The sequence below is a fragment of the Leptonychotes weddellii genome, chromosome 5 (assembly GCF_054177405.1).
Source record: "Leptonychotes weddellii isolate Sample4059 chromosome 5, ASM5417740v2, whole genome shotgun sequence".
Taxonomy (NCBI): Eukaryota; Metazoa; Chordata; class Mammalia; order Carnivora; family Phocidae; genus Leptonychotes; species Leptonychotes weddellii.
Genome location: NC_138373.1, coordinates 118,196,454 through 118,223,760, shown reverse-complemented (window position 1 = coordinate 118,223,760; position 27,307 = coordinate 118,196,454). Strand labels below are relative to the sequence as shown.

General features: G+C 38.8%; 1 protein-coding gene across 1 annotated transcript in view; it reads left to right on the top strand.

Annotated features, from left to right (window-relative positions):
- The window catches only part of TSPAN8 (tetraspanin 8), a 32,219-nt gene extending 12,418 nt beyond the window's left edge, over nucleotides 1-19,801 (top strand). The window contains exons 2-8 of the mRNA XM_006732346.3: nucleotides 538-600; nucleotides 5,000-5,137; nucleotides 7,019-7,093; nucleotides 7,191-7,298; nucleotides 11,521-11,655; nucleotides 14,454-14,537; nucleotides 18,444-19,801. Of these exons, the coding sequence (XP_006732409.1) occupies nucleotides 538-600; nucleotides 5,000-5,137; nucleotides 7,019-7,093; nucleotides 7,191-7,298; nucleotides 11,521-11,655; nucleotides 14,454-14,537; nucleotides 18,444-18,497 (657 nt within the window). The 3' untranslated portion in view covers nucleotides 18,498-19,801. The remainder of the gene's footprint in view (nucleotides 1-537; nucleotides 601-4,999; nucleotides 5,138-7,018; nucleotides 7,094-7,190; nucleotides 7,299-11,520; nucleotides 11,656-14,453; nucleotides 14,538-18,443) is intronic.
- The last annotated feature ends 7,506 nt before the right edge of the window (nucleotides 19,802-27,307 follow it).

Here is a 27,307-nt window from a genome sequence, read left to right as displayed (position 1 = left end):
TTGGGTACAAAAAGTGTTGTAAACCCTTGTTGCTTACCTGCAGATTTTGTCCAATGTACTACTGTTCCCTGTCTATCCCAACTTCTTGCTTCTAGAATCTTGAAGGAATGTTTGATAATTAGTTTTTTTCTTCCTGTTTGGTCCAAGACAGCTTCTGAGACAAACCCAGGGGTCTAGTAAAGATATTTTGTCTTTAAACTGTTGTAACTTATCTTTCATATATTTTAATCTAGCAAAAACACAGAGTTAGCATTGAAACATGAAAAATCATTGTTCCCCTCCCCCGTAAGGGTGATGACTTCTTGTCTGTAGACCCATGAATGGACTGTGGACGGGAAACACAATTATTCTTAACCAATTTACCAATTTTAGTGAAATGCTTTAGCAGTTACCTACACATGAATATGCCAGATTTACGTCTTTTAGGTGGTAATGTATAATAAATGGTAAGCCACGGTGACCAGACGTCCAGGGATGTGTTCAGAGTCACAGTTTGTCTCTGTTGTCCTCTAACATTTTTTTTTTTTCTTTCTGCAGCTATGTGGCATCTTGATCCTGGGAGCAGCAATTTGGATACGAGTTAGCAAAGATGGTCAAGAGGTAAATAAATAGATAGAAGCTTCTCTGCTCCCAAAGTAGTTTATTTCTCTTATAGTGATGAAAGTAATGACAATAATAATATAAATATTTCCATAGCCTTTTCCTTAACTGCCTGATGTAGTCCTTTGTGCTGGTATATGATTTTATAATTTAATTCAATTTAATTAATCAAAATTACTCACTATGTGCCTGGCACTCTGCTAGGCATGGATCAATCCTTCTGGAGAATGGAGAGGTGTTATTTCAAAGATAGGAAGATTGCCATGAACGTGGAGGTCAGAAGGGGCTAGAGTGGAAATCCAGCTCCTTCGTTATTGGCAGAAGGCCGGCCTGAAGTGTAGCTGGAGGATACGGGGTACCATTCCTCCACACCAATGTCTCTAGTACGAGGTACTGACCATCATTCGGCTGATCCCAAGGTGGGAGGGTGGTCCAAAAGTAAAGAAGATGAGAAGTTCTCTTGGAGAAGAAGAATTTGAATCTGTGTTTTAAAGGCAACAAGGTACAAAGATGGTTGGTAATTACCTGTGCCAACCGGCATCGAGGGTGACTCCTCAGAACAGTAAGGGGCTGGTCCCGCTAGGGTGACTCATTGGCTGGGGGTGTCCAGCCTCTTGCTATCGATTAGCACGAGCCCCTTCACCACGCCCCATTCCATGCCCTTGGCAAAGCTCTCACCAAGATGTCACAGGTCAGGACGAAGTTTAGTTCAGAGAGTTAATTCTGGCTCCAGTGTTTGGATCGCACGCGTGCGTGCTCTTTCTGTTCTGCACCACATACACCTTTGCGGACGTGAGAGAGTGCCTGAGGGAAAAAAGGGGAAGGCGCGAGCTTCTCCTTTGGTTTTACCCAACACAACAGCTGGCATCATTTCCTGGCTCCCCTGCTTCCGTTCTACTCTCCCCCTTCTTCTCTGGGGCACTCCACCCCCCAAATTATTATTCTTAACCGCATGCACGGCACTTCCCTTATTCTCTGTGGTCTGGGCCCTTGCCGCTATTCAGGATCCCATCTTCCACTGCTAGAGCCTTTTCAAGGTATTTATTTGCCCAAATAAAGTTTCTGCCTCTAAGAGGAATTTTGATCCTTATTTGATAATTATTAAGATATATTAAGCCAGCAATTAAAGTAATGTATTTTCTACAAAAACTTATTATGCCGTGATGAAGCTAAATGCCTTTGGAGACAGCCTTGTTGTCAGAAAGATTAAAAGCAAATTAACATCTATTCTGATTCCTTTCCTCAACTGGGTGGCTTTTCTGCCTCTTCCTCCCTTCATGCCTGCCTGCCTTCTTTCCTTCTTTCTTCCCTCCCTCCCTCCCTCCCTCTCTCTCTCCCTTCCTCCCTCCCTCCCTCCCTCCTTTCCTTCTCTGTCTCCTCTTCTCTTTTTAAAATCGGCTTTCTACCCTTGGAGAACCCAAGGAATCACAGTAGCCGTTACCAGCTTCCTCATTGTGCGCCTACCCACGGTGACGAAATTGGGTGGGGGACAGGTGTGGCAACTAGTTGCTAACATCCTAGCCCATCTGGATTTCATTTCTGATTTTGTACTGATAAATGTTAACTGTGACTTCCTGGTGGCCTTGGGCTCTGGGTTTGAACTCAAGAAGGGTATTTGAAGATGTGCTGAATCTCTGGTGTCTAGAAGCTGATGTTTGACTTTCGGACGCATAATTAAGCATAGACATTAAACAGCCACCTATTCAGAGGGTGCTTTGGCCTTTTTAAGATATGTGTGCAGCCTGTCTTTTATTTTATTTTATTTCTGGTTGATATGGGAACACTTTCTTTCCCCCAAGTGCTTCTGGTAAACAACTTTGGTGTTTAGTCTGTTAAGAAATTCCACACATTGAACGTATTAAAGGAAAATTGTTGTCCTTGAGAGGGTGGGGCTCCACGTCTGGGGACATGGAATGAACTCAGAGTGAGGAAGCATCTTCGGGTGCATTTTGACTCTTGTGCTCTGTCAGCCTCGAGCCCTGGATGAAAGTCTGGATCTGCTAGGACACCCCTAACCAGCTTGACTTCTGTGAAATTGGCTTGATTTATCTTTATCTGAAGTCAGTGACAAAGAATCGAGACTGCAAAGAACTGAATTTTAGTAGTGGAGAGACAGAGGCAACAGTTTTAGAGGGAAAAGCATTGAGCATGAGGGCAAAAAGAAAGAATGTCAGGGCGGTCTTTGTGCACAACTTTTAGCATATCTCTTTGTGCTGAAAGGGTCTCTCATTAGGACACTTTGTTTTCCCTCAGGGAAACTCAGTGACCCGAGGCAAAGCCTTTGGCGCAGCCATTCTAGTCTCAGGTGATCTCTTAGAATCCACAGAACACCCTGAGCCCTCTCCCTCAAGGTTCAGCCATTAGAAATTCTCCCTTTGTCTTAACACACACAGACACTGTTCATCCAAGACAGCTTTTAAAACTCTGCTGTCCTTTTCCTGGAGCAAACACCTGAACTCAGATTTCCATTTCTTGCCTGTTGGGCTGGGCTTGGAACAGCAACCGCCCAGGCATCCAACACACTGCCTCCCGGCCAGTCTCTGGCAGGGGATCACGCTGCCCACACCAGTCTTATAGAACTGCCTCATTGCCTGGCTGCACTCTGCTGTCCCACCTGTCGGTATTTGACCTGTTATTTCTGTGTGGCCTGTAAGCCAAGTTCTGACAACGCACACAGTGACTTACCCCTCTCAGACGCCTTCTGGTTTACCTGCAGTGGCCATGACCTTCTAGGGCGGTGTTTGATGGTGAGTGGGGAGAGGGGGTTTCCTAATGCTGCTTTTTTTGGTCATTATCTACTTTGACCCAGGTGCCATGCATGTTTATTAACAAAACCGATTTCTTAGCTCCAATATGAACAAGCAAACAGCAATCAAATAAACAAAAAACCTGAAAAACAAACAAAAAATCTTTAGGACAGAACCAAGCTTTCTAAATATGTAAGTTGAAGCATTACCTGTAAGTATAGACTCTTAGAGACAAAGGGGGCCTCAGCGATTACAGAGGGTGACCCAGTTTCCTTTCACAGGATTAGTTGACTAGTCCAGGGTTAGAACCTTAGTTTATATATAAGGACGCTGACTAGAGTATAAATCTTTGTTTTAATGCTTTTACAGTTTCAGCACATTCCTTCCTATTGATTGTTGAATGAAGCTTTCCTCTAGGCTATGAGCTGGTTTTTAAAGTCTTTAAAAACGTACACATCATTATTAGTAGTTTGTTTGGTTTTTTTAATGTATTTCCTGTTAAGGGAGCTGACCCACATGCTGTGCAGCAGAATCTAGGAGGCAGAGTCTCTGAGTTAGTTTAACAACGAGTGTTCTCCCTGGAAATAGCCCAGTAGATAGAGATCAGACAAGATGGATGAGGTTCAAGGAGCGCTCATGAACAGTATAGGCACGAGGCTTCACTTTTCGCTTGTGATTTATCTGGAGGACAAGTGGTAAATTGAGGCTAGGGATCACGAAGGTGATGAAGCAGAGTATGTGTATTGCTGGAGAGAAGAACTGAATTACGCAGGAAGGGCAGCCCAAGCCCATATAAGGAGCCCTAGGATGTTTTCCTCAATATCCCATTGATTAACAGGCAAAATAAAGAGTTTCTGAAGACTCTAAAGACCCTACCTTCTGGGGACAAGGAGATAGAATTCTGTGGAATATCAAGATCTAGACTTATTTTCTTAGTTTAAATATTTTAGTTTGTTTTGACAAATGTATAGACCTGTGTGATTACTATTACAAACAACATGCAAAGCATTTTTATCAACCCATAAATGTTTACTCATATCCCTTTGCAGTCAGTTCCTTCTTTCCTTCCTGTCTTACTCAAAGTCAAGCACTGCTCTGATTTCTGAGTTACCTATTCTTGAATGTCATATAAATGGAATCATACAGCAATCACTCTTTTGAATATGGCTCATTTAGCTCACCATAATGTTTTTTTAAGATTCATTCATATTGTTGGGTCTCTTGGTAGTTTGAGGAACTTGCCTTTCTAATTTAAATAATTAAATTGCCATAAAAAACACATGCTTTACTATGTGACTCTTATGTATAAAACACAAAATATGCAAACCGAAGGTCACATCACGGGTGAAAGTACCTATCCTTCTAAGCTTTTAAAAATAATTGGCATTTTAAAAGCCTATTGCATTTCTTACATACAGCATCCAATATATCATCTTAGAAAAATATAAGTTGGAAATGTTATTCAGGTAAGTAACACCCCAATAGAATGTAAGTTCCTTGAAAGCAGGGATTTTTTTGCTTCTGTAGATCACTGAAGTATCTCAAGGTGCTAGAATGGGGCCTGGCACATACTAAGTACCCAGTGTATATTTGTTGAACAACTGACATTGAAGAAAGGGATTTTCTGTCATTAATCTCTTTTTTATTTTCAGATTCTCAACTCTGGGGATTTTGCCACTAGCCCCTATATTTCTGTGAACATCTTGATTGCTGTGGGGTCTATCATCATGATTCTGGGTTTCCTGGGATGCTGTGGCGCCGTTAAAGAAAGCCGCTGTATGCTTCTCTTGGTGAGTTCTCCAGACAAAACGCAATATCCAGCCTTCGGACTTCTGAGGATGGTCTGCCATTCCCATTGTCTGTCAAAAGGACTTGCCAAGATTGATGAAACTCTAATTTTCATTTAGGGAAGTTGATTATAGAAGCTAATATTTTTTAGCTTAGATTAGAGGATGCCCTGAGAAATTTTAGTCCTTCCTTCCTTCCTTCCTTTCTTTTTTCCTTCCTTCCTTCCTTCCTTCCTTTCTTCTTTCCTTCCTTCCTTCCTTTCTTCCTCCCTTCCTTCCTTCCTCCTTTCCTTCCTTCCTTCCTTCCTTCTTCCCTTCCTCCCTCCCTTTCTCTCTTTCTTCCTTTCTTCCTCCCTTCCTTCCTTCCTCCTTTCCTTCCTTCCTTCCTTCCTTCCTTCCTTCCTTCCTTCCTTCCTTCCTTCCTTTCTTCCTTCCTTCCTTCCTTCCTTCTTACTGAGTACCTGCTGTATATCAGATACTGTGCTAAAAAGATACATAGACATTAAGACAATTAGAACCCATTAGGGAAGACTGACAAGCCAACTATTAGCTACAGTGTGAATGGCCCAAGAAGAGGAGGACAAGGGGAGAGGAGAGAACTTTCAAGCTGGAAGCAGAAATGAGAAAGGTGTTTGTGTGGGTGAGGGGGTGATGGGCTTTCCAGCGAGCGAGGCTGGCCGTATGATGCTGGCACGTTTAGGGTATGACAAGGCCTTGGGTATGGCTGGAGTGTGACAGAGGCTGTTTTTAGTAAATGATGGGAGATGGGTCTGAGTATGGATGGCGCCAAATCATATTCCACGTTAACAAAATTGTAAGAGGGAGGTAATCAGATTTGTCGCTTAGAAAGCTTCAAGGAAGATGGATTGGATTGGGATAACCCACAAACATTTACTTTTAACATGTGCAGTAGAAAATAATAAATGGATGTAGAAAAAAATATTAGAAAAAGATCATGACATATTTATTAGCTAAAATCTAACATTAGCATTTACAGGGCTCATTTAAGCTTGTTTCTCTCATAAAATAAGTATTATTGTGTCTGTCCCTGAAAGATATTTTGTAACAGTTTGTTTATTATGAGGGAAGGTAAAGACAGAGCTTAACAGGATTTTAATAGTATCCCTAGTGGTTGCCTTTTGGTCTATAAGGCCTCATTTCTAATTTGGGAGATTTAATTACTCGAGGAGCTTGTTTTAAAGAGAGAAAAACCAATTTATGGGCTGCATTCTTTAAAGTTATAATTTGGTAGGGTGGGAGGATGGGTTGGCCCGGTGGTGGGTATTGAGGAGGGCACGTTCTGCATGGAGCACTGGGTGTTATGCACAAACAATGAATCATGGAACACTTCATCTAGAACTAATGATGTAATGTATGGGGATTAACATAACAATCAAAAAATTTTTTAAAAGTTATAATTTGGTAGATCTGAGACAGGTTTCAGGAGTGTACACTTATAACGGGATCCCAGGTGATTCTGCTAGCCGTAGAAAACTTGTTTTGAACTCACTCTGAAGTTTGTTTTAAAGTTTGTGCGAGTTTGTGTTTGATGAAGAGAAAGAAGTGGAAAGATAATATTCAGATAATTGCATCTAAATGTTCAAACTTCCCTCCATTCCACATCACATTGATGCCTACAATCCTATCAATAAATTTTTGTTCTAACCACTTGGCTTGGTCAGTGTTTGAAGCAAATGTTTTTGACTACTAATGGCCCCCAAATTGGCTTTTTGAGGCAAAGGGTAGAATAAATGAAGAACGCGGTTATTATTCCAACTGTAATACAATCCCGACTGCAGAAAAAAGCGCTAAGCCCAAATGTCCCAAGATGTGACTGAATGCCCTGGGGATAATATGTATTCCATTTCTTTTTTTTTCTTTCAGTTTTTCATAGGCTTGCTTTTGATCCTGCTCCTGCAGGTGGCAGCAGGTATCTTAGGAGCTACTTTCAAATCTGACGTATGTACACATGATATTTGATAATTTTGGAAAAGTCTGAAAAATCAAAATACTACCTTCTGGCACGAATAATTTAACAATGCTTTTCAATTTTCAGTCTGAGCGCGTCCTGAATGAGACTCTCTATGAAAATATAAAGCTCTTAAGTGGAACAGATGAGGAGGCGCAAGTATTCCAGAAAGCCCTGATGAAATTTCAAGAAAAGGTAATTGGAACTTATAGGCCATCTGGGTAATTGGGCGTCGGTTTTATGTTTACTTAATTTTTAACAGGCGTATTCCTTAACATAAAAACATGTCTCCATTTTGCAGATTTTGACTGACTATTCTGTCACTGTGCAATAAAAGAAATCCAAGAATATTTCTAACTTTGTTTCCAGCTTCTTATAAAGTTCTGAAGCAGTTTAGAAGGACAGAGATTAAGAAGATATGTTTATGACCAATTAAGCCTCAATTGGACCAAATCAGTAGTTGTTTCATATTTACCATTTAGCGGGGTAGTGTGTTTGGGGCATTTGGAAAGTCTCTCTCTTTCTCTCTGCCTCCGTGTCTGCCCCCCTCTGTCATAAAAATAACTACAGGTATCATTTATTGTTACTTACTATGTACTGGGCCTTACATTCAGTAGCTCATTTAATTTTTATGACAACTCTTTGAGATGGATCGTATTATCTTTACTATCCCTCTTTTATAGATAAGGAGGTCAGGTCTTGGAGGGCTCTGACAGCTAATGAGTAATGAGATTGGAATTTGAAACCAGTTGTCTGACTAGTTATTTTTTTATAATTGGTATACCAGCCCCTCCCTAATTTACTTATTGAAGTTGCTTCTCTGTCTTTAGGGTAAAGTCAAAACTTGGGCAGGCGTTGAAGGTATTATACTCTCTGGCTCTTACCTAGTATTTTAATATTAGTAAACACTACTCCATAAAAATAAAACAAACAAAAACAAAAACAAAACAAAACAAAACAAAAACCCACCACTCTAGTCCAGTCAGGTTCCTCTACTCAAGATCCCTTAAACAGTTCTGTCTTCCTATCTTGGCATCATTCTCTATTGTGGAAAATACTAATACTTTTCTCTTTCTTCCCAAATACTACATGTACCTCAAGACTTGACTACAATATTACTTACTCTGTGAAACTCCTAATCACTCCTTCTTTATTCAGAATTCCCATCGTATGAACTACATGTAGCATTCAGTTCACAAGTTAGGGAAATTCTCAGAATCTTAGAGGACAGTTGGACTTTGTAGGGCCTTTAACTTGACTTCTCACTGATTGAAGTATTTTATATTTATGTTCATCCACTCTCTAAACATTGAGGAATTGAAAGTTCATCAATTTTTGCCCATCCTATCCCATTTATATCTAAGTCTGATGATTAGTATGTTCTTTCTTAATTTGAAACAAAACCTGACTCCCTAGGATTTACATCATTTAGTCCTAGTTCTTCCTTCTGGACTTTCAGAGGAAAAAGAAAATCTACTGATGCTTCAGCACATTGCCACTTTTACTTTGACAGTGGCTATCGTATGACTTCTAAAAGCTTTGCTTTTTAAGTTGAAACATCCTTAGTTTCTTGAACTATTTATCAGATGACTTTTTTTTTTTCCAGAGCATTCCTAGTTCCTGTTTGAATAGACTCCAGCTTGTAAAAATTCTGCTTAAAGCATCATTTCCAAGAGCTGAAACCTGATAGGAGTCAGTCTCTGTTTCACTTCCTCTGTGGTGTGCTTTTCCCAGCTTCCCCAATAGCAGCATTTCTTGATCCTCTCCCCTCTAGCATCCTACTCTGGAGCCCAGATCAATCGAGGTTTAAAGCAGGAAGAATTTAAGCAACTCAATTCTTCCCCTGGGTGGGACTGAGCATCCTTGATCCTCCCTGGTGGTTGACCTAAGACAAAATGTACTATAGGTGACCACTGGATCTCTGGACTGAGTCCTGAATCACACTTGCTGCACATTGTCCCTGATATCCAAGGTCTCAGTACCAACCACGGAGTTCTAAATGTTGTTTATTGTAGCACAGTTCTGAATTACTTCCATTCTTGTACACTAATTCTATGCCTGAAGCTTCCTATGTTCATAGAACTACAGTTCTTTTTTAATGTCCATTTTGAGTTCCTTCCTTCCTTCCTTCCTTCCTTCCTTCCTTCCTTCCTTCCTGCTTTCCTTCCTTCCCTCCCTCCCTCCCTCTCTCCCTCCCTTGCTTTCTCCCTCTCTCCCTCTCTCTCTTTCTCTCTTCTTCTCTTCCTTTCTTTCTTCCAATGCATGGGGTCAGAGTGGGAGTGACAGGTGGGTAGGGCGCTGGGCTCATTTCTACAGAGCTGAACCATGTGCAGTGAGAAAGCATCCCGGATTACATCCGCTCCTGATGATCCGCTTTGTGCATCCCCCTCCCTCCGTCCCTCCCTTCTTCCTCTCTCCACCAGGGCTTTTCCTTTTTAGTAATGCTTTTTTTTGGAAAAAGAATCCTACACCAAACTCTGGCTGGATGACTTGGGGCCCCACCACACATGGATAGAAGTTGTAGATACAAAGTGGTTTTCTCTTTGGATTTCAGAGAATTCCTCCCATGAATTCTCTGCTAACATACTAATGGAATGTGCTCCTCTTGGATTCTTGGTGATGACTCTTTGTCTAGAGGTTGTTGTATTATTCATTGCACAGTGCCTTGTTCATCCAGCTGTGATAACACTTTCAACAAATCCTGACCAACTTCTTCCTCGACTTCTCTCACATCTGATCCGGTGACCAGATACCATACCAAGTTTAGCCTTTCTACCTCCTACCATGTCTTCTGTTTCTAGGCCTCCCTAAGGAATCCTGAGGTATATTGGGTGTCAGATATGGACTGATCTGTGAGTGCATATAATGGGACTTTAAAAAAAATCTGGCTGTCTATATCAATTAATATTATTCAAGATTATTTAGTCAGAAAGCATGAGCAATTAATCATGTCTACCATGGAAACAGGAAAGGAAGTTATTTCAAGATTGCCCTCTTTGCTCATATTGATTGACTCTGGGGCCAAATGAAATCTTTCACTCTTTGTCATATGAATGTCTGCTGAGTCATGTATTTGTATAATTAAGGCTTTGAGCCGAAGTGCAAGACTTTATATCTGCTTCCACTGAACTTGTTGGTTTGAGTCCATTGTTTGAACTAACTTTGGAACTTGATTCCATTCCCCAAAGCGTTAATCATCACTGCCAGCTCTGTATCAACTACAGAGTTGAAAAGGTACTTTCCAAATATTTATCTGAATTATTCATATCAGTGCTGAACAGAGCATAATGGAAATGGCAACAACCACCACAAAATAACAACGACAATAGCTAACACATACTGAGGACTTTCTACAAGCCAGGCACTGGGCTAAGCCACTTCATATCTTCACAAGAATTTTCCCATTTTTTTTTCTTTACAACAAATCTACGACTTACATATACTGTGAGCAACTACTATTATCTGCATTTTACAGATGAAGAAACTGTGGCACAGAGAGGTTAAGTAATGGGGGTAATGTGGTCACCCAGCCAGTAAGTGGAAGTTTTCTCAATATCCTGGCATTATAATGCATCTGAGCCTAGAAAACCATGTAGTCTTGGTTCTATTTTCTCCAGCAATTTTTTTCTACCTTTTCTTCATGAAGAGTTGTCTTTCTAATAGATTAAATAGAACAAGATGAGGGACAGTTACTTCTTTCTTTCATCTAATCATATGGTGTGCCATATACCCTGAATCATGATGTTTATTGCTTCCTTGTTTTTCCTTCCCAAAACATGACCATAGATTCCTTAAGTGTTTCCCCACATTTCAGTATATTCTGGGCCTTCCTTGACATTATTTTAAGAGTTTCATCCTTCATTTGCATCCCTCCCCCATTTTGCGGATGTCCATGTAAAATCCAGCTTTACGGGAGGCTCACTAATAGGCATCTTCTCTGGCCTTTGAGAGACCTCTCACTCTTTTCCTCCTCTCCTCCAAAAATGATCAAAGATCATGAGATGGAAATTTCATCTTTTAAAACCTCTCATCTCTTTTGAACAAAAGTTCTTTAAAGAGAACTTGATTTTCTCATGAACTCTTTGGAAGCTTCTTTCCCCAAATCTAGGATACATAGATCTGATTCATCCCCTCTCTTTTATCATTTAAAACTAGGTGAGTTTTTCATCTTTTCTCCAACTTCCTCAGACTTGTGCATCTGCAATCCTATTTTTCCTTCATTAATATTAAGACCAAAATGGAAGATTCCTTCATTTTTGCTTCTACATCCAGAGAAGTTGGTGAGGTGATTTACACGACATTTTAGTATAGGAAACATCTTAATAATGGTTCCAGAAAAATAGGATTCAATGTATTGACAATGTTTTTTTTATCTTCTTTGGTGATTGTTTTTTTATATCTACTTTTCATTAAACAGTTTAAATGCTGTGGTTTGGTCAATGGAGCTGCTGACTGGGGAAATAATTTTCAAAAGAATTATATGTCATGTGAATGTCCAGGTCCGTCAGAGTCTTCTTGTGTGATGTATGAAGGCAAATATGTTTACCAACAGGTGAGAACAAATCAAATTTGACACAGTAAATAGATCTGTTAATTTTTTTCCACAATGAGTCTTTACAAAAAAAATTAAATTGCAAGCAATTACAATGGGAATAATGATATAAGCGTCCCAGGAATTTCCCCCCGCCAAAAAAATTTAAAGATAAAAGCAGATATAAAAAAGTGAAAGTATTTCATTTTTTTCTATGAGTCTGATATCATTTAAAGTCAACATTAATAGATCAAAGAAATCCACTGCAAGGAGAAGGAAAGTACAAGCTAAGTGATGAAAGTTATCTCATCCTCATTAATAATGATTAATGACTTTAATCATTATTCTTCTCTATTTTTTCTATTTTAACATAAATCCTAGAAATCTATATTTTCACTTTAGTTTGCAAAATAAAGATTTCTTTTTCTTATCAAAGGTTCCTTTTCTCAAGTAATTGTGTAGGTATAAAGACTTGACCTTTAGGGATTTGGCTCTGGATGTTAAGTGTATCAATCAACTTGCCTAATTATTGCTCCAATTGAGAAGTTGCCTCAGACATTTAAAGTCAATTGAAAAAGCTGGGTTTGTCTTTTATGTACTGTAGATGTCATATTTATGTCACTTGTAGATGTCAATATGTGAATGTTATATTTCTTGTTATTGCTTAATTCATCAAATATGACTGACCACCTCCTATGGGCCAGGCCTTTTACCAGCCACTGGAAATCCATTCCTGACAGGCACAAAGTCTGCACTCATGGAGCTGTTGCTCAAATAATGAAGAGAGAAAGAAAACTAGGCAACTTCATTTCAACGAATTATTGGTATTTCTTAGATAGGGACAAGGTATTACGGGACCCTATCTAACACAGTCTTCAGGGTTCACGGATTTAATATCTGTCCCTTACCACAGGGCTTTACATAAATTGTTCCTTCTGCTTGGGAGGAATGCATAGGAAAATGATAATTGATATTAATGTTTCATTTATTTGCTGTTATTCTTCAGTGCTCACTATGTATCAGACAGGCCCTTGCTAAAATCACACATACTTCTGGACCCTCCAAGAGATTATAATCTAGTTGAGAGAAAGATGCGTAAAAGCTATTATATGTCAATGAACTAATTTCTGTAATACCTGAAGATTATTTTCATTTTGACATTGGTGTAGTAATGGCTATTGAGGTTAATTATATAGTAGGAAGTAGAAAGTATCTTGGGGGATATCTCTCTCCCGCTGGCTGTCACATTCCTTTTGCTAATCTCATCAAAAATCAGGAGACTCTGTTCTAAAGGGGAATTGCTGTTACTAGTACTTAACATAATTCACGGGGAAAAGTTATCCCAACCAGACTACAGAGCAACCATGTTTTTTATTGTCAAAGTAGTATCATTAAACAGTTTCATTCTTACTTTTTATATTCCTTCCGACCTAGTTTAGAGATGTGATATCTGCGAGGAAAGAGGGGAAATAAATATGGTGTAAATGAATGCAGTTACCACTTAGGGTGATGAGGACATTAGTAAATTCAGTTGCAGATTGTTATCTGTTGCCTGTTAAAGATTCCAATTTGAAGATGTTTTTCCGCAGGATAGATTTTTTTATCCTAAAGAGTAATAGACATTCCCTCCAAATTCACACATAATTCAGCAGAAGATAGGCTGAGAGCTGCACCAGTTTCCCAAAAGGAGGGTCATAAATTCATAAACGACATCCATCTGCCTTCTGTCATTTGCAAGAAGTCTGGAAAAGTAAGAAATCTGGACTGGCCATAATTCACATTTCTTCCCCCCCCCCCCCCACCCTTTTGCCAAGATAACCTGGTTATCTGCAGGGGAAAGGGGGAGAAAACTCCTCAGATATAATGAATGTGACTCAGTAGATAAGATCATTAATCTCATGGTTAACCCTAAATGACATAATAATTTACTCTAATATTTACCACTTTGGATCAGATGTGAATGGAGAAACCCATTACATTCAAGAATGAGAGGGAAAAGACTGTTTTACTCAGCCTTATGGAGAACTTTTATTTTATTAACCATAGCAATATTTTGTTAGCCCTCTGTGCATGTAAGACTATCACAGGGATGATCTATTTTCTGGCAATACAGATAATACCACTATTACATTGTGTAGTATTTTTCCATTTTGAAAATTATCCATATAATTTACAATTGTTAGAATTTCTAGGTCTGGCCTGAAATGTTATAAGCTTGACATTGCATGCTAGTTTGACTATATTTCAACAAATGTGGCAGAGAGGCTACTTTCTAAATTCTCGTTTTTATCTGAAGTAAAGACAAAATAGCGGACATAATAATTTCTTTCTTTTTAAAGTAAAAATAACCCTGATACAAATTATTAGGGGATTTTTTTTAAAAACCTTGTTTTAAAAATGAAAATTTGTGCTACAATTAGCTGAAACCCCAACCAGGGAACTCTTTGCTGCAGATTACAAGCCTAAAAATACACAAAGTGATAATAGCTCTAAAATGAATAATTGAAAGTTAGGATAAAATTATTACTTATACCTAAAGATCCCTAGATTTAGCAATGAGATAGTTGAAGCAAAATTTTACTTCTTGGTGCTTTCTAACATATGAACAAGCCACAATTAACAACCTTTTGGAGCAGGGTGGAGTGTCACATGGTGGAATGGCAGAGTGGAATAAGCCAATTCCTTTTTGTTGACTGTGTTCCTCTGTAGCAATATAAAAAGTCAACCCAAAGTGTGTGTGGGGGGGAAATCTTAATTAAAATAAGGTCAAAATTTTGATTAAATGTAACTTTTTCTGTTTTGTTTTTTTTTTTTAACAGCCATGCATTTCTTTCATAAAAGAAATAGTTGCAAAACATTTTCTCATAGTTATTGGAATAGCATTTGGACTGGTGGTTATTGAGGTACAGTATAACCTTGCATTGTTGACTCTTCATTCATTCCCTTGTTTATTCATTAATTAATTCCAACAAATATTTATAGTAAGCCAAATATAAACAAGGTGCTTGAGAAAAACACTGGGTGCCAACTGCGCAAGGTCTAGCATCTTTCTCTAGCAGTCTTCGGTCTGGGGCGAGGATTATAATCTATCAATTCAGCAGGGCTGAAACCATTATTTATGAATAATCTCTCCACTGGGAAACAAAAATTGAATTAACTTCCACAGTTCTTAGTCCCAGATATCCTTTTCCTGTTGAAAACTAGCCCAAGAGTTAAAGTTTCCTGAAGTTAGAAGAAAAAGTACCAAACAAAACCAAAACATGAGCTTTACAATTTCTTATCTCTCTTCCCGATTTTGAAGCAGAAAATAAAAATTCAACTCAAGAGTGTGGGGAGCTCTTTTCCCGCTGTTCCGTCTAGAGAAATCTAACAATTTTTAAAAACTAGAGACATGTGCCTTAAAGACTATGGGCTCACTTGAAGAAGTTTTAGAGGAAATTTGAGATTTATATATTTACTCTCATCATTTTGATTATTGGTGTTGAAAAAAAGTCCCGTATAGGATTTTTATCTTGATGGATTTTCTTGACATGACTTTTTTAAGAACCTGAAGATGCTTTCTACATGGCCTAAAATTCTTTGCTAAAAAGATGAAATAAAACTATTTCAGAGAAGCATTTTTGGAATCATTCCAGATCTTGGCTAATTTAGATATCAAGTGAGTCAATTCACTCTTGATCCCCTGTCAGGACATTGGCAAGAATCCTAATGACGTGTAAGGTGCTTTCCTGTTTTTTACCCCTGAGGGCAGGTTAGGTCAGATGAGTTAACTTCTGCTTCACTCTCGTAGATTGCTATACAGTGTCCTCCCTGGGATTTCTGGTAGCTTTCTACCTCTTACTTGTGCTACTTTACCGAACAGAGAGGAATTTTAGCTGGGATTGAAGCAATTTAGTGTTCTAAGTGGTCTTTTAGGTTACTAGTAGAGTTTGAACAGCAAGTTGGGCTGTTGAGTATGACTTCCTTGCAGTCCAAATTAATAGGTCTAAGTATGACACATTCTGTGTCAGTAGATATGACTAACTTTCTTTTTGTCTGATATATGATGGACGTCAAATGGCGCTATGCACAAGGTCTGTTTCTCTTTTGATTCTGCCTTTTGTAAAATGTCCTTTGCTGCTTTGCCTTGTATTTTGGGTTCATGCAAGTTTAGAAATAATGAGCTAATGGTTGTAGAGATGAGTAAGGAATCACACACAGATGTACTCATACATTTATAAGCATAAAACACATGTACGTATATGTTGGTGGAGTATACTTTAAGTGACTGAAAGATCAGGCTTTGAATGAGGTGTTCAGTGTAAGTGTCAATAGAAGTGTCAAATCCATGTTAGACTTGAATTCAGACAATTGACTATGACTGGCTATAAACCACTGATGCTTTTAAGAAACTTCTTGGAAGCAAATCTGGAGAAAATAAGGACATAATCAACTGGGAAGATCAATGTCTCTCATATCATAGCCAAAGGCATTGCCAAGAATCTAAGTACATCTAATGGAAAATAAGATTACAAGAGGAATAGCATTTCAGTATTTTGTGAAATTGGTATATTCCATGTGTTTGATACATATTTAGATATTTTACTGGTTGTTCTAAAGACATGTATAGGAAAAGACCTTAGTAGAAAACTTCCATTGAGTAATTTATAGGTATGGAATTTATACAGTAGTATATAGCAAAGAGTTGGTTCAAAGAACTGTTTGCCATTTTGTGTGGTTCACTCCCTCAATCTAAAACCTGCCTTCCCTCTAGGATTTGAAGAGAAAAAAATCATTTTATATTCCCTCTCTTTTAATTCAAAAAGGAGCTTTGAACATATCCACTCTATAAAACTATATCCAAAAAATGTGCATTAGTCTGTCTTATAGGCATTAATACTAGTTGCCTAACAGGCCTTTATCCATTCTGTTTCCCAAATTCAAATTCAAGAAAACACAAATATACATAGAGAGAAAAATCCCTCTAATAACTATTTTTGAGAAGGAAATAGAAACAAATATCTTCCTGCAGAAAATATATTCAAACTATTTCCATAGACAAATATCACACACACAAAAAATCACCCTCTGACATTTAGACCTCTGATGATAATCTGCTTAGGCCCAGGCTGGGCCAATAGTTATTTTCAAGGCTCTGTTAAGACCACGTCCCTGAGGGATTTTTCTCGGATAGGATGTCAGGCATCTATGCAAAATGCTTTATTTTGTAAGAAACTTTTATCTCTAGGCACTGGAATTCTCATTATTCAGCATTAAATAACCAGACTATCGTATGTCTCCTAATTTGACTACACAACTTAACAGCACAAAAAATGAGCAGCCTTCCACTCCTCATTTTAATTGCGGGGGGAAAAAAAGACATTGACAATGATCGTCATCACTGTGTAAGATAAACATTATCTTGACAGGAGGTCCTAGGAACAGAGAGAGAGAGAGGGAAATGAGAATTTTATAACATTTTTTGGACTGCCTCAGAATACGGAAACTCATGCACACTACTTAGCACGTTTATCCCGAGTCTTAGCATACATCACTATGTGATGAATCTCTTTTAATTATTTCTGTTTTTATGAACAGTGGTAAATTATCTTTTCCAATGCAAGAAAGTGTGATATTAACTGTCTACTCTGCTGATGAATGGTGGACTTCTATTTCAAGGATGTGACAGTGAACGACAATAGAGAGTTGCCTTATCCCAATATTTTGGCCATTTTCTTTCTTTCTTTAATTAATAATTAATTTATTTATTTATTGCCCATTTTCTTTCCTCTTTCCTGATACTTGTCTCCCAGACTGAAGGCTTGGGACCAAGGCAAAAAAAAAAGAAAAAGAAAAAAAGAAAAAAAAAGAAATTTCAGGGCTTTTCCAGGTCATTCTAAAAGAACATTATGGATGAAACTTATTATTTTTGCAGAGAATTGGTATCTACTGTTTTATTTTTAAGAAGGAATAAATATTGGGCAGCAGTTCTAGTTTGAAATGCATTTCCAGGAAAGAATTAGTAAGCAGGATGCCTCAGTACAGTGGGAACACTCAGGATGACTCAGCATAAATGGCGCCTCACTCCCTCCTGCCTCTGGTGGGGAGGAAACTTTCCATCTGTAATACACACGGGTCCTTTCCATCATTTCTGCATCGAAGCCACAGCAGGGCCAGGCACTGACTGCAGAGTCAAGGAGGGCACGTTTTGGGGCCCCTCATTCTTGGGAGAGCCGTTTAACGAGATGGAAATTATGCCCCAGGTTTTCAGCTGTGCTTTTTCACTTCAAAGGAAATTCCTGAATTAAGCTATTCCCCATAGATTTAGAAGCATTTTAAGAAAAAAAAGTGACTTTCTTCATTCCTCTTGGCAATGCCTAAAAATATGGCAGGAGAAATTCTAGACTCCTTGATTTTATGCACATGATCTAAACCAGATGATCATATAACCCTTTCATGGAAGCAGTAGGTATATTTAGCCCCCAGAGGCCTGAGTTCTCCAGAGCTCCAGGGTAGATGCCCCACAGAAGGGTGTGTGTTCGAGAAGGATGGGGTGCTCTGGGGGCAGCCAGTACTGCCCAAACAGGGCCAGTTAGAAGTGGATTGGCTAGCTAAAAACTCTGATTAAAACACAAAGATACTCAGAGAGCTTTCCCAATGCTCTTTTGTCCCACTGGAGGCTCCAGTTTCCCAAGCAGAGAGATGACTTAGATAAATAAGATTAGAACTGTCAGGAGCCAGAATCTTTTCATGTGTAATGTTCTTTCTGTCTATTTATAATGTCTCCAGCATTTTAAATTCCATGTTAATCTTGTTCCTTTATTTTCTAGGTACTTGGTCTGGTATTTTCTATGGTCCTGTACTGCCAGATTGGGAGCAAATGAATCTGTGGATGTGCCGAGCTATCATCCATCAAGCCCCTTTAACATTTTGCTTTGACTTTGTAACTTTGAATATACAAGTGCTGTACACATTAGGAGCAGCTGTCTTATTAAAATGTTTCATTTAGATATATCACAGGTATCTTCCAGACATACTGAACATATTTAAGATGTGAGTGACACAAGGAAAATTATATGAATGTGATTTTTACTTAAGATAAAAGTAACCTTGTTTATGCTGGTGTATTTCTGTGTCTGATCATTGTGTTCAGGTGGTACTGTGCTTAAAACATTCATCTGGGGCCACCCAGTGGATTAATCTTCATTGTTAAGTGACAGATAGTGCCATAGTTAGTTAAAGCAGTGGATCTGGGCTTTTCAGAAGCAACACTCTCTTTTGTGTGGTATATCAGCCATTGGTGATAACATTAAGTTGAACCTCAAGTTGAAAAAGTTGAGAGTGGCCCAGCTGAAAAAGTCAGCATCTCTTTTCTATTTGTGCTACTGTTTACTAATGGTATCTCTTTTTTCTCCTAGCTATTGAGGCAGGGGTGGGGCAAGAAGATCTGAGTGCTGTCTTTTAGTCTTTGAATCTCTGGTACCTCTTTGGATCTTTCTCTGGGACATGGATATAAGTGCTTTTATCTTTCTAGTTCTTACAGGCATTTTTACATTTTACTTTTTATTTAGGTATAATATACACACAATAAAGTGAACAAATCTTAAGACTCCAGCCGTGCAAGCACTTTCCAGATCAAAAGATAGAACATTTTCAGCACACCAGAATGCCCCTTCATTCTGACATGCGGGAGCTGGCTCACACCAGCTCTCCAGGGCAGATTGTATATATAACATATGCTCAGTGACATCACGTTGGTAGCTTGAAATCCACCGTGGTGGGAGGATTGATACCATGGAAATTGGAAAATGCTGTAAAATCAGGATTTTTTTTTCTTTTTTTTGAGAGTCTGTTGGTAATCATTTACCAGTATATCACTGCTCTCGGCAAATACCTCCCCAAAGGTAACCACTCTTCTGATTTCTATGGCCATAGATTCATTTTGCCTATTCCTGAGCTTTCTATAAATGAAATAGTAAAGTAAGTAGGTACTCCTTTTACTCAACATTTTGTTTGTGAGATTCGTCTATATTATTGTATGCAACTCTAGTTTATTCTCGTTGCTCTGTAATATTCCATCGTATATGAATATAATTACAATGTATTTACCCACTGTCCTCTTGATGGGTGTTGGGTTTGCTTCCAGTTTGGTGCTAGTATGAATAAAGTTGCTGTAAACATTCTTTTATATCTTTTGGTGCTTATAGGTACTGATTTCTGGATAGGTATGCAGGGGTAGAATAGCTTTGTATTTGTATATTTAGATTTAATAGGTTCTGTCCAAGAAATTTTCTGAAGCAGTTGTGCTTATCTATACTCATACTAGACAAGTAGGGTAGACTTAATCTCCTCTTCTGAGGAGGAGGAAGGGAAAAAAAGGCAGTCATTATCAAATGGATCAGAGTGGGGAAGGAGTGGGAAACGGGCGGCAGGGGGTGCATAGTGGGCTGGGTTGGGCAACCTAATTCTGTGCTCCCCTGTTGCTGATAAAGATAACTATCCTTTTCTGAGCACCTGTCATCACCTGAGAACTATAGCAGAAACTGTACTTTTATTGTCATATTTCTTCTTAACCACATGCTTATGAACTAGATACTATTATCCTCATTTGGCAGGGGAGAAAATAGAGACGTCTGTGAAGTTAGGTAACATGCCTAGAGTAAAGCCATTAGTGATCAGCAGAACTGGGATCCCAACCTTGACAGTTGCCTTCCAAACCTCCCAAACAATTGCCTCCCAAATGGATCATGCTCTATTTGGCTTTCCCATATGTCTATTAATGTACTTGCCATATTTTATTTTAATCACCTGTTCATGTGTTTGTCTCTGTTAGTATACTGCAACTTTTTGAGGGCATTGATTGTTTCTTATTTTGTCTTTATGTCCCCTGTACCTATCACAGTGCTTACCACACAATAGGTGCTCAGTAAATTATAGCTAAAACTAATACTTAGATTTATTGAGAGCATGCTGTGTGCCTAAAAATAATCAAATCACCTTGCATAGAGTAATTCATTTAATCCAGAACAACCCTCGTAGGTTAGTACTATTGTTTGGCCCACTTTACAGACAAGGAAACCAGAGATGAATGGGCTTAACTAACTTTTCTTAGATCGTGCAGCCAGCAACGGCAAGAGTTGTGATTCAGGGCGCCTGGGTGGCTCAGTTGGTTAAGCGACTGCCTTCAGCTCAGGTCATGATCCCGGAGTCCCTGGATCGAGTCCCGCATCGGGCTCCCTGCTCGGCAGGGAGTCTGCTTCTCCCTCTGACCCTCCTCCCTCTCATGCTGTCTCTCATTCTCTCTCTCTCAAATAAATAAATAAAATCTTTAAAAAAAAAAAAAGAGTTGTGATTCAGTCTAAGTGACTTGAAACCTGGGCTCCTTATGTCATGTCATTTTGCCCAGTGTTGGGAGAAATAGATAAGGAAATGAATATGGAAGTGCCTTTTGCACAGTGTCAGGCACATATTAGGATATTTTATGGTAAACTTTTTTTTTATGGTATCAGTGATATAAAGAGCTGTGTCAGGGTAAGCAGGAAAGCATAAAACTCTCTTAGCTATTTCAAACAACGGAAATACAATGCAGGGAATTGCTGTATTAGTCAGCCAGGGCCGCCGTAACAAAATACAACAGACTCAGTGGCTTAAACAATGAATATTAGAGAGAGAGAGAACTCTCCACTGTCTTCTTTCATTAAAACACTAATGCTAGCAGATCAGGGCTCCACCTTTCTGACCTAATTTAACCTTAATTACTTCCAAATAGAGCCACACTCAGGGTTAGGGCTCAAACATATGAATTGTGGAGGGGGAGGGACGGGGGGTGTGTGTGTGCAAAATTCAGTCCATACCAATTGCTTACACAGATGAAGGAAGAAATAAGCAGCCAAATGGGAAGGCAAGGTAAACCAGAGATTAGCAACTGTGGGGAGTCATTACCACCTTTAGAACTGGAGGGCCAGAGATGGTGTTACCAGATGCCGGGATCCAGAACCACCTGGCAGAAGATGGAACCATGGCAGGGACCGCAGAGGAAGGGCTGGTTAGCAAGAGTCAGAGCCACGGAGGTGACTCAGCAGCTATCATCACAACAGAGAAAGGCAGAAGTGCCCTGGATTCTTTCCTCTGGCCCACTCTTTTGCCAGTACCTCCCGTTGGCTGACCTCATCTAGAAACCCAAGAACAAGGGAGCCTGGGAAATGTAGTTTCCTCTGATACAAAGCCAAGCTAAGAATGGCAAGGACTGGATTGAGCAGATGGAGAAGACTGTCATAGCAACTGGACATTTAGAAAGCAAGCACAAGAGGCCGAACTTTTTGATGAGAGGGTAGTACAATTGTGCAAAGTATAACTGACATTAAAATTTTCATGAGAAATGGTACAGAATTTCCTGATTTCTTTCTGTTTTGATCAAAGTTCAAAGCATTTTAAGGATAGGGAGGACTTCAGAGCAGTTGTTCCTTACTGGGGGCCATCTGTCCCTCAGGGATTATGTGGCAATGTCTGAAAACAGTTTGGGTTGTCACAACAGGTGGAGAAGGGGAACATTACTGGCATCTAGTGGGCAGGGGCCCGGGTTGCTGCTAAATATCCCATAATGCACAGGAATGTGCCCCATAACAAAGAATTATCAGTCCGAACTCCCCACAGTGCTGGAATTGATTGAGAAAAACTGCTTTAGAATCACATCTGAATAACAAAATATCCTCTTTCCAGGGGACAGTAAAGTGCGTGTTACCATGGAAAGTGAACTGGAGTGGAGTCAGGAGTCATCCTAGACCAGGCTCCAATAGGTTGCTGGCTTTGGGATTTTTGCAAATCACTTAACTTGAAGTTTCCTCCGTTGCAATTAAGAAATTTTATCTAGAAGAAGATATTTATCTGCTTGTGATAGTTCATCAGAGTTTTAATTTTGGTCTTTGGTACTGAAGGTGATTATGAGGGAAACTTTTATTCTCTTGTAGTATATTAAAATTAGTTTTAAGAATAAGCTCATACTTTACCTTCATTCCTCCCAGAACAAACCACCATATTCAAAGACATATTAAATTATTTAACAAACATAAAAGAATAAAATAAAAGATAACTGTCGTCAAACTGATTATTCAATGTAGATGGAAATGTTTCTTCCAGTTAAGAGAAATGTAGGAATTATGTTCGTTATGCTTAAGACTCTACTGTTGCACTTATTTAGATACAGGTAATTATATTAGATTTTGGCAGATGCTTCCCAAATCTGTCCATTTCTCTGCTTCCCTGTTGCCACCATCCTATGTGATCTTTCTTACTGCCTCCTGAAGTAGAAACAAGTAATGGTCTACTCAACATCCTTTGTTTCTTTGTCTACCTTACTGGTATATCTTGACTTTGTTGGTGTATAATGAACCCAACTAAAATATTTTGTTTCCCATCACCTACTGTAGTGAAACTCCTCTTTCACACACCTAGCAAAGACACAAACTAAGAACACACATAATTAGTGAGTGTTTCTCATTTTCCGTGGTAGCAGCCTGATCCCATTTTTAATTATTCTTACAATAATGTTAAGAGCATCTTTCAAGAGACTGAATTTACTAGACCAAACTTAGAGCATTAAAGTAGGATTTTATCATTTTGATAAAAGAGATACTGTCTGTCCAGTGCCTATAATCTAAATTGACCAAGAGTCACATAATTTGAACTGTGAACAGTTGGACAAGTGTAACAGGATGACTGTCTTGGGTGATAATGCAAGTCTTTCCCAAACACTTTTCCTTAAGAGCTAGCTCTCTACTAGACAAACACAGCCAGCTGGCAAAGGTGGGATATTGTTCCAGATCATCTCAAGGTCTGTTTCTGGACTCTTCGTTTGGTTCTGTCCTTGGACTGATACCATAACTGTTGAATGTTATAAGCCTTGATATAAAATAGAATAAGCTCTCTTACTTTGTTGTTCTTCTTAAATGTTGTGGTTATTCTTTGCCCTTGCATTTCTGTAGAAATTTTAGAATCAGCTTGCCAATTTACACACACACACACACACACACACACACACACACAGAGAGACCTACTAGAATTTTTATTGAGATTGTTCTGAATTTATAACTTAGTTTAGGGAGAATTGACATATTTATAATATTAAGTCTCCCCATTCGGTATAGCTATCCACTTATTTAGATTTTCTGTAATTTCTCTTAATAATGTTTTAGAATTTTTCTGTTAGAAACTATTCAATTATTTAAATTAAAAGTAATGTTAGCAAAGTTGTTGGATTTAAGGTCGAGACACACAAAATTGTATCTCTGTATAACAATGATAAAAATTACACATTGGGAAATTTTTAAGAAGGTATAATTTATAAAAGAATCATGAAACGTCAAATACGTAGGAATAAATCTAATAAATAATTGGAAGACTTCTAACAGAAAATTCATAAAACATTATTAAAAGAAATTAATGTATATAGAAATACAATTTTTGTGCATTGATCTTCAATCCAATAACCTTGCTAAACTTATTAATTAATTTTAATAATTTACCTGTAGATTATTTTATTTAAGGATTTTCTATGTACACCGTGTCATTGGCTTATAATATACAGCTTTGTTTCTTTCTTTCTTTCTCTTTCTCTTTGTCTTTCTCTTTTTCTTTCTTTCTTTCTTTCTTTCTTTTTTTTCAGTATTTACACATTTTTATTCCCTTTTTAAAAATTTTATTACATTGACTAAACCTCCAGTGGAATGTTAAATAGAAGTGGTATCTTGCATGGGTGTGCAATGTAGATACATAGGCTTTTTACACATTCTAGAATTAAGGTATACTTCTGCTGGTTTTGTAATTAACCAAAATTATGCTAAAATTCAGCATAGCCCTACGGACTTATGTAAAGAAAAAACCATTTTAAGTAACATTCTTGATCAGATGGCTCATAAGAAAAAACAAAGAGGATGGTTTGAAAGAACAAAGAAATTTGGAGGAAGAGCTTGGATGGAGGAAAATAGGAACTAACGACATTGGAGTAGCAACAGGGGCCAGCTCCCCAGACAACTATTTTTCCCCAAGGAAGATGGTAGTGGGCATTGGACTAGAGAGAAACACATGATCCTAGACACATTTATATTTTATATTAGCCGCATCCACATTTGTCATTACATGAGCATTCAACCACTTGCTAAGCAGCTTGAGTAGGAACATGACTTCCAAGTAAAAAGAATCAGGGTTTAAACTCCAGCTCCACCATTGTGTAACCACAGGCCATTTGCTTCATCCCTTGAAGCTCAGGTTCTCGCCTGTAAACTGGGGATAATGATTCATACTTACTGGGATCTTCATGAAGACGAAATGAGGTAATACATGTGTGTCATTGGTTATATAAAAAATGTACAATAGATGTTAGTTTTCTGCCCCTTTCTTTTGGTTTAAATTCTTTTTTCTGTTGTGTTCCATACTATTTTCTACATCTTAAGCTATATTTTTTTATCTTGGTCTTTCTCTCTTTACTGTCTCATCACCACCCCCAAACGTCCACACTATTCAGGCGCATAGGACCCTTGAGGAGGAAGTGATAAGGTGGAAAGCAGAATAATCTGCCATGCTTCTAGCTTTTGCATTCAAAAGCTTAATATTTTAAGGCAGATGGGTTATATTCATGAGTTCTGGGCCTCTTTGCCTTCAGATGTGTTTTGTATTTCTTCACAGTGTTTAAAACATTTTTAATAGCTCCTAGCAGTTAAAAGTTGGGACACTTACCATAAAACTCTGGAAGATCTGCCACAGCTGGATCTGCAATTCCAAATCTGGAATTTGCTAAAACACTACAGTGCCTGCCCATTGAGATGAGCTGCTCGAGCTCCAGTTTGGCAGAGCCACCATGGGCCTGCTTCATTCATCTACATACCCTGTCAGCTGTTGTAAGCAGTCAAGTTTGTGTGTCCTACCTGGGGACATTTTATGTATTTGGAGTATAGGCAAGTATTTGGGAGAAGCAAGGGGGAGAGATTGGGGCACTGTTGACCTCTCCCCATCTTAGAAGAGGTGTCTCCCAGACCCCAACTGAAGGCAAGAGAGAATGAGAGGAGAAATATATGAGTGTGACTGTGTGTGACTCTGTGTGTACGTGTGTGTGTGAACCTAAGTAAGACTTGGCTAAGCGTCTGGGGAGGCAACAAGCCCTCAGAGAAGAAATGGCAACATGGTGTATGTAGTAGGCATGTAAATGTTCCGAACAGTCTCATGACCAATTTTGGGACCAAAGTAATGGGAAAAATCTTGTCCTCTACCTCAGGTATGGATTTGTCTCTAAAGGGGCCATGAGAACTGAAACAAGGTCTTTCTCATGGTGTTCTGTGTGCAGTTCTGGGGCCTGGTGAGCTATCATCAGATGGCTCCTCCAACATCCTCATGATATGCTGGCACTGAGGCTTCCAGAAACACGCTTAGATGAAGTTTCTACCTCTATACACTCACCAAATCTCTTTCTATACTCCTCCTCACAGCAGGCACTTAAGTAGAATTTGGTTACATTTCTTTCTATTCATTTCTATGAATTGAAAGGACTGACTTCTACTCTTCTTGACCTCTTTGCCCCCAGGTCACCACAACTTTCTTGAAATCTTGTCTTGTAGCTTCCACAATCCTACTGTCGCTGTTTCTCCCTCACTCTATCCTTCTGCTTCCAACTCCCTCATCATTCCTCTAATGGACACAGTCAGACACTCATTGCATGGGCTGCTCTTTCTATGTCTGTTCTATATTTTATTACTTATTGTCTTTCTTCTGGACACCTCTTTCATTTGGGACTTTCCCAGGTTTCTAGTCTTATTCTTCTTTTCATTCCACTCCCCTCCTTGCTAATGGTAACTATTTCCACAATTCCTAGCAGACTCCCAGGACTTCAAGATCCATAGCCTCATCAGGACTGCTCCCTGAGCCCCTGAGTTGAAATTTTTAGGTGCTAAATAGAGATGGTTTAGACAAAGCTGCTTCTCCTTCTGCCTTTCTGATTTTGGTTATCAGGATTAACAAATACTTAGTCATCCAAGCCAGATAACTCAGAGTCATCTTCAACACCTCCTCTTTATCTACTGTATCTAACTGGTCACTCCATCTTATTGACACCTCTACTGTACCTTCTCTCTTCCTCATCCTTGGTCATGGCCCAGGCTCAGGCCACCTGCATTTCTCTTTAGGATCATTGCAATAATATTTTGATGTTTTTTTTCTACCTTTATTTTCATTTCAAATCTATTCCCCATGGTGCCACGGGAATATTTCTAAAATGCAGATGTTACCATGTTACATTACTCTCTCCCAAGTTTAGAATTAACTACAAAGCTCCTTGTAAGAACTAATTTCATTTTTCCCTGCACATCTCTAGATACTCTTCCATAAGCACTTCACAAACCTTCAACTTTCTGTTTTCCTCTTATCCCTTTATATCTTTGCCATATTGCTCCTTATGACTGGAATGGCCTTGATATTTATTTGGTTGGATTTTTTCAAAGTCTGGCTCAAATGTGACCTCCTCAATAAAGGTTTTATGGGTCCATGGGGACTGAATTAATTTTTCCATTCATCTGCATTTTCCCATAGTACATTAAACTTAAATATTACTTATTCTAATGTATTGTGGCTAGTTTTGGTTGCCTCCATTTTATTACAAGCTCCTTGAGTATTCCTGAGCTCTTGAATTGCATTTGTTCCCCAGGCCCTG